A 12,009-nucleotide genomic window follows, 5' to 3' on the forward strand; every position below is an offset into this window, starting at 1 on the left:
ACAATTGTCTACCGTTGTCCCGTACAAACGCGAATTTTCTGAAGATTTGCAGGTATAAGAGTTTCCTTTTCTATGACAAATGGTCAAAAATGTGCACAGAAAAATAATCGCCTCCTTTAAATGCCGCAGAAAAAATCCCAACACCGGAAATTAAAATGCGTCTGTACGGGCTGTCCGCCCGTTGAATGCTCCTTATTAGAAATGGATTGGTAGTCTAACTTCCACGCAATATGCTAGGCATATTTACTGTTTTTCGCATGTTGTCATAAAATTTTGATTTAACATAATTATTTTCATTTATACATTATAAGTACCTACCTATGTTAAGAACTGGTTTTAAACAGAGCTATATAAAGGAGCTATTTTGGTGAGAGAGCTGCACGCTCTTGGCACCATAGTCCAGAACTGCGGCGTCGAAATTTAGTGTCCTCTTGAAATAAGCCAGCCCATTATAATGAAATTACCTCTCTGCTTCATCCATGTGACTTGAGGACTGGGGGAGCCTGTAGTCTGGCAATGTAAAGCCACTGGCTCCCCGGCTAAAATAGCTTCGTCCTTTGGTTCTGTCATCCATTTTGGAGACACTGCAGCATGAAAAAAGGCAAATAGTTAGGCAACGAAATGGTGTTGGGTTATGTTATGTATGTCACTTGTTTGGACATGCCGTTTGGTTCCACTTACAATATAATGTAGGAGACAAATTATTGCATACTTAAAATGAGGGTCCAAGAGGAACAGATTGAAGAAGGAAACTTAAGGGAATTTAGGGTGCTGGGCGTACAAATATACACAGTTTTGACAATCAATGATTAAATTACCCTGTTTTACCTACAACATAATAAATAGGTACCTATATGACCTACCAAACATTACCTTATCCTGCTGCTTTAAGTATTCAAATTGGTATAACCATCAATATAAAATAATATAAGTTATTCATTAAGAGAAATCGACATTCAGCTCACTAGCAAGCTCGCCAGAAAAAAAATCATCCACCTTAATGTTTTTTCACCATTGGCAAAAACATAGTTTGCATACAACGTTTGCATACGTATAGGTATTATATTATGATTTTCATCTAGAGCTCCTATAAATGTAATAAATCTTCATCTAATGTAAAACCGGTAGAAATCTCTTGTCAGACGAAAAATTTATAATCAAACAGGCATCACGCACATCATTAATTTCACAAAAATACCTATATTCAAAACAAAAAATTACTTCGTATTTTTCTAAATCGTTACGATTTTGATATTATCAAGCATTTTTATGTAATACATCCTCAAAAATATCTGATTAATAATGAACTTCAAAACTTCTTATTTTAAGCTAATATAGTAAAACTACGTAAAAAAAGTTAGGTAAGAAGTTTCGAAGTCAGCATATCATTACATGTCATGCGTGATGCGTAGAACAAACGTTCGTTCCCAAACTTAAAGACTATTCGGTATCTCCTTTCTCACACACTCACAGGTAAAATTACCAACTCCTGTAGCTGTCTGTATTCCAATGCTGAGCGAAACAAACATAAAATACAATTTTATAACACTGCATGGGAACATTAAATATAGAGGAAAGTGCTTTTTGTGGGGTGTACCATTGTTATAAAATGAGTGGTTATTGTGCACACTGACTCCTTTATATCTGGGTCACGTTTCATAAAACCTGTAACTTGTAATACCAGAGAAATTTCCTTTTAATAAAAGAAAATCAAAAGAGACTGTCATAATTTTATTGCGAGTTACAGGCGACGTCAAATATATAACTACGTTGTAACAGCGAAAAATATACGTATGTATGAACATATATTGCATATCAACTGTAAAAAAAACAGTTGTTGCAGGTTTGATTTATAGTTTGAAATCTATCTCGTCAGAAATAAGACTCAGTTTACACAAACCAAACAGTGCACGTTTTAAACTAGATGACAAGTGAACATCGCCAATCTTTTACATGTAAACATAACTCGGTGCTCGTTAAGCGTGATAGTGCTTGTGCTCGGATGCTCAGGTGCTCAAGTGCTCATGTGCTTCAAGTGGGTACCTTTGACGACCAGTTCGGCGGTATAATTGACTTTGGCTGCGGAGTTGGATGCAACGCAAGTGTATAGACCGCTGTGTCTTGCGAACACCTCTTTGAATACGAGGTTGCTAAAGAAATCGGCGCCTCGCTCTTCCACCTATATAAGTATTTTTATCTTGATATCGTGGACATTACACATGTTCTACATGTTTGTAGTTTAGGTTAATTCTATATATATTACAAATTAAACGAAGACACGCTAATGCGTAAAACGGGTATTGACATATTATTAGATAATAACAGTAGGTATTACTATTAGTGTATTGCCTTGCTATCACTTAATTAAATTGACCACCTTGGACGATACGACAGCTCGTGAATTATTTATACAATGAAAGTTTTAATTTTATTTGTACATAGTATTCCATAATCTGTTTAACTTAGCACCTATATAAAAAATACACGATAAAAGTAATGCACGGTATTCAAACAAATCTGACTCTAGTTTAGGAGGACAATGCACGACCGCTTTGCCATACAAACGTTGTCCCCATTTTCCTCTCTGGATATTGACATTATGGAAAATATTTTAACACAACCATACATACACCATACATCAACCATAGCTACGGTTCTTTTTTTATTTTTTCCGTTTTTTCATTAGGTGCTATAAGAGTTAGCAGCGAAAAATAAATTATATAAAAAGAAAGCACATAACGTATCTCTTAATAATGAGCTTTCTCTGCCAAAAATGTGCGAGGTCGGGCCAATCGTGCCGCTCACGCATCGGCCTCCACAGTCACCAAACCCGTTGTCTGAACAGCAATGCATAAATCGTCTCAATAGACGCAAAGGCCTGTGATGATCTCTTAATAATACATAATACCTAATTAAAAATCGAAAAAAAAATCTAACGAAGGACTATACGTCAAATAGTCTAAAAATATTTTCTATAGTTTGTCACAGGACTGTCTCATTTCAAACATAGACAGAGAGAATCATACTCTTTGTCTTACACTAGTACTAGCACCCAAAAGAAAAGGATGAGTGTAGTTTTTTTTGTTCTTATTTACTGACAATTTGGTTTGACCAACTTTACACGGTAACTTTGCCGACGACATCGTCCTTTTCTCCCACACGGCATCTCAACTACAACACATGCTACAAGATCTCAGCACAGCGAGCCTTGAGGTTGGACTCACAATGAACAGAGCGAAAACTCAGTTGATGACCAATGGAGCAAAACACAGGGTCACGGTAGATGGGCAGGATATACAGTATGTTGATGAGTACATTTACTTGGGCCAGATAGCCTCCTTCGAAAACAGGCAAACCATAGAGGTCAATAGACGTATTGACAACGCCTGGAAGAGCTTCTGGTCCAAGAAGGCGCTATTGAAGGGCGACCTTCCCCTGTGTCTCAAGCGCAAACTCATCGACATGTGTATCCTGCCTATCCTAACCTACGGTGCTCAAACATGGTCATTAACTGAGGCGTTAAAGTCCAAACTCAAGGTTTGCCAGCGAGCGATGGAGCGCAGTATACTAGGTGTTCGCAGAACTGATAGAATCAGAAACACGGAACTGCGCTCCAGAACTCGAGTTGTAGATGTAGGTGTCCAGACCGCTAAGCTTAAGTGGGACTGGGCTGGGCATGTCTGCCGCATGCACCCTGAAAGGTGGGCCAAAATGGTTACCGAGTGGGACCCACGGAACACCATAGATGGTGCTGGCCGGGGTGCAGGCAGGCCGAAAAGGAGATGGCGGGACGACTTAGACGCATTTTATCCGGATTGGCGGGACACTACAAACGACAGGGTCGAGTGGAGGAAACGAGGGGAGGCCTTTGCCCAGCAGTGGGACACTAAATTAGGCTAGTAAAAAAAAAAAAAAAAAACTTTACACGGTGGCTAAAAAATAAGTGCATTCCCGTTGCCAGGGAGGTTTTGGGATTATACTGAGCAACTTTTACAATGGGACCAACCCCGAAATCGCAAAAAATTTTTTGGCAATTTCATACACTTTAGCTGGTTCATTTTCTATGGGAGGGTAATTTTTTTTCGCGATTTCGTGGTTGGTCCCATAGTAAAAGTTGCTCAGTATAATCCCAAAAGCTCCCTGGCAACTGGAATGCACTTATTTTATAGCTACCCTGTATAGTTAATATCCAGAGAGGAAAATGGAGAAGCGGTCGTCCACCTTCGTCTTAAAGACATTTACTAATATAAAAAAAAAACTAATTTCTAAAGGTCTTTTGCTATTCTGTTATCAGCATTGTTCAGTAGTTTAAAAAACAATGAATATTACTGTGATATCATCGCGACTTCACTGCTTGCAAAAAACCAGTAGTAATTCCACAAACTTCATAACCAAAGGGGTGAACTAACCTGAAGAGACGAGGGTATGGGCACGTTGTCTTTCAGCCAGGTGAAGTGAACCGGCATGTCTCCAGAGGTCACACTGCAGCTGACCTGGGCGCGCTTGCCCTCCTGCAGGTTCGCAGAGAATGAGAATGGTTCGATTTCTGGAGGATCTGTAAAATGGATTCATAGTTAGCTAGGAAAGTTGATAGGTGGCTGTTTTACTCATGAAGCAGGTAGGGTGACTGCTATAGTTATGGCCTCTCCATTGTAATTGGCCACTCTTAACAAACAGAAACAAGGTAGTAGAAGTCTTATTGTTAAGAGTAGCCAATAACTATAGCAGTTTTCTTATGTGTCTGCTACCACGAATAACATACATGTTATAATCTAAAACTCATTCAATTGTCTACCGTATCCTTAAGCAATAAAGTACAAGTTCAAACTAGTTGTATATCATTTAGGAACGGTCGCAACGTTTTTCGTGGTTGGGCACATCTGTGTGGTGTATCTCCATTTTAGATTTCACGGGACTATAAATCCCGGTCTTTTGATAGACTTGCGTAGGGATATAGATCCAACACGTAAATGCCCTTTGGAGAGCTTTGGTGTATTATTATTAGAAGTTCTAGTTTTGATAAACAATAATTTTAAGTTCTATACTGTGTCTTATGGACCTGAACCTATTACTTCGATAGGGATCTATTGTGCAATTGCCATTTATTTTAAATTATGTTACAAAGTAAATAATATTGTCTTCGGTTACCGCGATAGTTACTCATGAAATAAAACTATGAAAACTGATTATATCGCGTATATTGAATTTATAACACATCCCGACGTTTCGAACCCTTTACAGCGTTCGTGGTCAACGGGTGACTGAGGAAAAATTACAAAGTGCAAAAATACCCACATACTAAAATAATGAACAATCATAGACTATAAACTTTAAGGCTGGTTGTACATGCAAAATCGGTTCATAAGGCTAGTTATACACTACAATTATTTTCAAGTAAATATATATATATATATATATATATATATATATATATATATATATATATATATATATATATATACGCGATAAAAAAAAAACTACGCCGGCTCCAACCCTACACCACGGACCCGAGAAGATTTAATTCCCTCCTAAATTGTAGGAGGGTATCCCAATATGGGACCGGCAACAAACTCGGCGGGACACATCTTTTCAAAACATATTATACTCAGAATGTCCAACATCATCCAACACTAAGGTCTCACAGTCTATGTCTCGCTTGCTCCTTTATCAGATGGACTACAGGATCCCAAGCTGGTGGTAGAGAGAAAAAAAACGTCGGGATTTGCCAATTGTAACCAGTATATTAAGCTATAGACTCTATTTGGGTTCTCTCAGGGTTGTGGGTCTCGACGCTGCTATCACAATACACGTCTGGCAGTTTCCAAGATATCTCCTAGTAGATAAAATATATGAGGCTAAAGAAAGATTGGGCGCCAGCACGCATAAAGCGTGCAAAAGAAAAGAGGATTAATATGAGATAAAATAAACTATTGTTTGAGCTCAGTTACACATTTAATCACAATCCTTAAATAAATAGATGACGGGCAGTAGGCCTGATACAGAATTTACATACTTATGGTAATTATGCTAGGGTGAACTATGCTATAATGAGACGTTAAACGTTAGAAAGTCTATGAAGTCCTGTTTTCACGCTTAGCACTTTGCACTTGAAAACAAATCTAAGAGGCCACTATTATATGTTCCTTGCTAGGTTAATTTAAGTCTTAAGAGATCACTAAAAGAAATTAGAGTTGACCACACCTGAGACACGTGTTGCTACAGAGGCAGCAGAACTGCGGCTACATGCCGCTCCAGTGGCGCGCAGCAGACGGCAGGAGTCGCGATGACACGCAGCGAAACCGTCGTTGCGTATCCAGCCAGCCGTTCTAACCGGTACGCCACAGCCGCGATGAACAGCATGGAGTCACAAGAACAATACTGCAAGGGCAGGCTGCGCCAGCACGTTCCAGAAGACAAAGCCAGGTGTGCAGGGGCGAAAGGAAGGACCCGGGGAAAGGACCGGCTTTCAAGCCGGACTCTTGATGAAATTGTTGGTATCAACCTCTAACATGTTGACCCGAAGCCAAGTTAAAATCATTCACAAGGAATTGAAAAGAAAGGACGCCATTGCCACGTTGTATGCTCGCTACGGGTTATAAGCTGCAAAGTGTATTTGCATTTTAGAGCTGCTCGCTCGACCAGAATTGACTCTCCATCGACGATGTCTCGCGCTTCACGCCATGCCGAATCGAAAAGTGACCTAGCACCCCTAGCACCTGTTATAAATTCAATATACGCGATATAATCCGTTTTCATAGTTTTATTTCATTACAAAGTAAAGTTAAAATAACTTTAAAGATACATTACATATTTAAATACTTCGAAAAACATTGCTTGTTCATCTTCGTTAGCCAAGTAAATTGCTAAGTAATGATGTCAGTAACTTAAGTAAAGTACTAACTCCATTTGGAGATCGTATAACGTTTTACTGCAAAGGACACTGAAGCGACATTTTATCTCTACCAATTTATCTAATTTTTTATACACAATTCGCAACGATTCTTGTCTGGACCAAAATATAAAAGGTTGATGTTAAATATGAAAAAGGAGATCAAATTAAAATCAATTTGATAAGTTGGAATGTCGCCCTTAGACATTATGCGGATTTCCAAACAGACTATTCATGTCTAACAATTAAGCAACGTCTAATTAGCGATGAATTACCATGACAAAGAGCTTGCTTTTTAATTCATAACGAAGCGAGTCTAAGTAGGCACTCCATTGTATATTGCATTAAGAGGAAAAGGGAGGGCCGTTTCTCCATACAAACGTAGTCCCCATTTTCCTCTCTGGATATTGACACTATTGAAAATATTGTTAGATCTTGCGGGCGGGTCGCTAGTTGTGTATATTTTAAGTTTTTCAACTTATCATCTAAACTTCTAAAGCTTTGATTTATATGTACCTTAATGCCTACGGTATGTGATGTTATAGACATGACTGTTTTTGTAGTGATTCTACTTAGGGAAAGGAAAATTAGGTAAGTGTAAGTACCTATACTCGTATTTTTCAATTGTCTTGGAATAATTTACATTTTTCCACCTTAACTTTTCTTTTTGCATTGCAATAACGTTTGGCTTTGTACACTTACTTACCTGAGATGCTTGCTTACTGGTATTTTATAAGTGTGTACACATACACATTAAGTACTTACTGCTAACAACAAGCTGCAATTCCCTGCGCGCGATTTCTCCATGTGGGCCAGTCACAGTGCACATGTAAGCGCCGGCCTGTGAGGGCTCTACTCGGGACACACGCAATGCTCCCTCCATGTTACTGTCCCATTCTACAGGACTCCCATCCCGCTCCCATTTGACTGAACTGTAACAAAAATAACACGCATTTGCATGACGAACGCTTTTGGCTACAAGATTGACTCGCTATCACTATGTAGAATCGAACCAAAGATTATTCATACCTGATCGGATAACCAGAGTAAGGACAGTACATCACTAGCTCCCGGCCGGCCACTGCTCTGATTGGGCCTACGGAACGGACATATGGTGGACCTGGGAGAAAAATAACACCGTAAATTCCTTGAGAGTCGAAACAAGTTGTAGAAATTGCACTTATGTTGCATGTTATCATTATCAGAAATATTTCTAAGCTTTCAAAGCTCTAAATGAAAACGACGAGTGGTCACTGGGAATTTCAGACTCCTATAGTGACTGCTGGTTACTGAAGGTGACAGTAAGATAAGTTAAGCTTCACAGATTAAAGTTTTCTTTGTATCCGCAACTTACCGTAAATATTAAGCCTAGAAGTATGTGAAACTTCGCCGAGAGAGTTGGCTGCCTTACAGGTGTAGAGGCCGCCATCGTCCGACCTCACTGCCGAGATGTTGAGGTAGCTCACTACATCATTGGTTTTGGTCGCAAACTGTTCTACGCTGTAACTGGACACAGATGTTTCGTTAGTATGAGTCGGTATGTTCCGAAACCTCTAGACGCTCAGGGTCTCCCATTCCATTCTATTTCGAAACTATATTTTAACAAATCAAAATTGCGTTTTTCTTGGCAAGATTAGATAGTTCGGGCGGCAAGAAGTAGTGGCACGCGTAATGCTTAGACTAAATAAGATTGATTGTATACTTACTCGTATAACTATATCGTATCGTACTCGGTTCTAGTGGCAAATTTCGGATTTGAAATTCAAATAATTTTCGAACGCGTAGTGCCAGAGAGACGCACGGGTTTTTAGTTTCGTGAGTGTTGCGGATTAATTAGTGACAATGGAGCGCTGGCCAGCAGAACAGCGTGCACGTGCTGTTGAGGAGTATCTAAAAAACGGCTTTTTTTCAGTACTGCAAGATCCTGACTTTGATTATATCTTTTTCTTCCAAACTGTTACGGATTTGATCTGTCAGCTGACAATAGTAGTTTTTTGTGGTCCAAAAATTTCAGAACAAGAAATAAATATCAGATCGGGCTGTAGAAAACGTGTTTAAAAAAAATTTGAAATCGGAAGTCTGCCACTGGACACCCTGTATAACTCGTATAACTTACCGATGCCCCTTGGCCATTGTGTTAAGGGTCTGGCCATCCAGCAGCCAAGTAATGTGTGGGGGAGGAGACCCCGCAGCCGAGCATTTGAGGGTCACCACCTGCCCTGGCCTCAGAACTTGTTCTATGAATGTGTACTGGAGTTCGGGTGCAGTATCTGTTCAAAAATTACATGTGTTGACAACAATTCGTTAAAATATTTTTTTTTTCGAAGGACCCAAGAAAAAAGTAACAGCACAACATTACACACACCAAGACAGTTGTGGTTAGAGCCACCAACACCACATTACACTGCACCACAAGAGCATGTTATTGTTTACTGTCGCAACACGCATAACAGCCGTTACAGCTATTGGAGAACTCATGTAGGTAATTATTTAGTTATTTAGCTTATTCTTGCGTTACCAGTTCCAAATTTAAAATGTTTTTGAATGGCTATCACAACTTTAATGCGTATTACAAGTCAAACCAACTAACCTCCTAACCGCAGCTCAGCACTGGCTTGCGCCGAGTCCCTCTCATTCCTGGCCATGCACTGATACACGCCTTTATCCGCCCGGTGCACCGCCGATATAACCAGCTGCTCCCCATGCCCCATGATCCTAACGCGGCCGCCCGACACACCAGCCCCGAGCGGCACTCCGTTGTGCAGCCATTCTAGTCTCGGTGATGGCCAACCGCTCCATGAGCAGTTGATGGTGGCTGTGCCACCACTGTTCACCACCTGACAAATAAATTAGGGTTAATTGTTTTATTTTTTAGGTTAGATGGTTTCATTTTTTGAATTGTGTGTTTTTATGCGACTGCCAAAGAAGATGATTACAGCGATGCGAATGTCAATTCCTCTTTAATTAAGTACTCTATTTGACTAATTCTTTTATATGGAACGTGGTTAAAGTGACCGAAAAATGTACCGACTAAAGAAAATGACTGTTATGCCGTCATGAAAGCCAAGGTCAAGTAGATGCGCTAAGGATTTCGATTAAAATAGCAATGTCACAAAAAGTTGGAATAGGGGTCGAAGTTTCCTTAACTTTACTTTTACTATGATGGGCGACAGTGTTAGAATAAAAAAAAAGTTCGACCCACTTAGGAAATATCTACCCTATTACCACTTTTTAATACCAAAATCGCAAAATCTGACAGTTGGATTTACCCGAGTTTGAAGTTATGCGACTCAATTAATGTCCACAATGTCCACATGTTGAGCTTCTATTAAACTTATCCAAGTTCTCCAGTAACGCTACATTAGAGTTAGAGTGGCCATTAATGGACTAAAACTTTGTCTATGTCACTAAGCCCCCTGTAGCGCACATAAACTTTCACCGCGCTAGATATACCGTCTACATTGTACTACGATAATAATATGATCAAAACTCCACTGAATAAATAGTGGTCACTATGTAAGTTTGGTAAAACAATAGTCGACTTTAATGTAGACAAGCTCTAATAGACAATATAGCCGAAAAACAAAGAAATCCCTAAGATGTCAATGCAGATAAATCGCAGGGTACCCAAATAAAATCTCCGCCGTTTTATCCAAAACTATTCATCAATGTGCGGCCTGCTTAAAAATTAATGTGAGCCTACTGTTCTTCAATCTCATTTGCAATTCCTTGTTCCTAAAGGGTCAGAGGAGCATCCCGAACAAATGTTTGCGTCGTCCGGCCCAATTGAAACAATCAGAAAGGGACTGTTCATTCTTACTGCTGCTTCAGCTAAAGATTTGTTACATGTGGGGAATTTTAAGTGTCTGACAAAAGACTCGGCAATTCTGGTATGTGTACTTACTTACGTATTATCAGCAGCAAAAGTTGCTAATAGGGTGAGGTGTGCTAAATGAATTAATTGGCCACTATAGCAAGGCAGAAAAAAAGCAAGGTAATAATAGAAGTCGTATTGTTAAGTGGCCAATTACTATATAGGGGCCAATAACTAAATAATTATTTATTAATGGCTAAACTTTTTTCGTCATAACTAAATAACGGGTGTCTCAAAAAAGGACGCTAGATTTCAATTTGCCGCCATTTTTGTAATTTAGTGCTGGCAACCCCAAAAAAAAACTATTTGACCGCTTAATGTTTAGGGTTTGTAAAAATGGCGGGTTATACAAAAAATCAACGCGTTTTTATTATTGAACAATATTTCAAAAGTAATGAAAGTTTGGCGGGTACGGTTCGAAAATTCCTAGTCGTGTGATCTCTAGATTCGGTGATCAGAATTGGCAACCTAGATCTTGCGATTTAACGTCTTTAGACTTCTTTTTAGGGTTATTTAAAGTCTAAAGTAATAAGCCCACAACCACTCATGCTTTAAAAGAGGAAATTCGACGCTGCATCGGAGAAATTCAGCCGCATCTATACAAAATGGTCATAGAAAATTTTGACAAAAGAGTGCGTATGTGCCAGCAAAACCTAGGAGGACATTTGCCTGACGTATTATTTCACAAATAACCCTATTTTATGTATTTCAAGATTTTATATACAAATGTATTATAACGAAAAAAAAAAAAGTGTTTTTCATCAATTTTAAATCTTGCGTCCTTTATGGGACAACCTTTATTAGGTTAAAAGAACTTAAACTAGCTGAAATCATCACTAAGCGTAGAAGAAATAAGTTGTTAAAAGGATACCTACTCATTTTGTCCATGGATAAACATCAAAGTTAATTTTAAGCTAAGTAGTAAGTTATCTATAGGTCATCCGTTTATTGCAGGGCAATTCTGTTCAAGCGTTCTATTAACGTCATAAACCGCAGCTTTTACCGCCAAATGGAAAAACGCGACATTTTATTTTAAAACACATCAAGTTTGGTCGTGCTCTATTATTTTTGGGGTTAAAGCACAACATGTTGGTTTATATTTAATTGCACTGCATACAGATGACGCACACATAACTATAATATTTAATGATATTAATTAGCGACTACTACACTGTCAGCAACAAGGCTTTCGATTTTCCAACCATTGCGAACTTCGTAGTTTCCGACCGTGTAGTAGATAGTTCGC

The 12,009-nt window shown here is 39.0% G+C and overlaps 1 protein-coding gene across 2 annotated transcripts in view; it reads right to left on the reverse strand.

Annotated features, from left to right (window-relative positions):
- LOC134755634 (cell adhesion molecule Dscam2-like) overlaps positions 1–12,009 on the reverse strand; it is a 208,694-nt gene that overhangs the window by 18,914 nt on the left and 177,771 nt on the right. For both annotated transcript variants that reach the window (XR_010129073.1, XM_063692142.1), the window contains exons 9-16: positions 9,480–9,726; positions 9,006–9,159; positions 8,244–8,395; positions 7,919–8,009; positions 7,655–7,821; positions 4,410–4,555; positions 2,044–2,179; positions 465–584 (exon numbers count right to left, since the gene is read on the reverse strand). Coding sequence is in view for 1 of the 2 variants with exons in the window: in XM_063692142.1 (XP_063548212.1) it covers positions 465–584; positions 2,044–2,179; positions 4,410–4,555; positions 7,655–7,821; positions 7,919–8,009; positions 8,244–8,395; positions 9,006–9,159; positions 9,480–9,726 (1,213 nt within the window). In the remaining variant the exon portion in view is untranslated. The remainder of the gene's footprint in view (positions 1–464; positions 585–2,043; positions 2,180–4,409; positions 4,556–7,654; positions 7,822–7,918; positions 8,010–8,243; positions 8,396–9,005; positions 9,160–9,479; positions 9,727–12,009) is intronic.

The sequence above is a fragment of the Cydia strobilella genome, chromosome 3 (assembly GCF_947568885.1).
Source record: "Cydia strobilella chromosome 3, ilCydStro3.1, whole genome shotgun sequence".
NCBI lineage: Eukaryota > Metazoa > Arthropoda > Insecta > Lepidoptera > Tortricidae > Cydia > Cydia strobilella.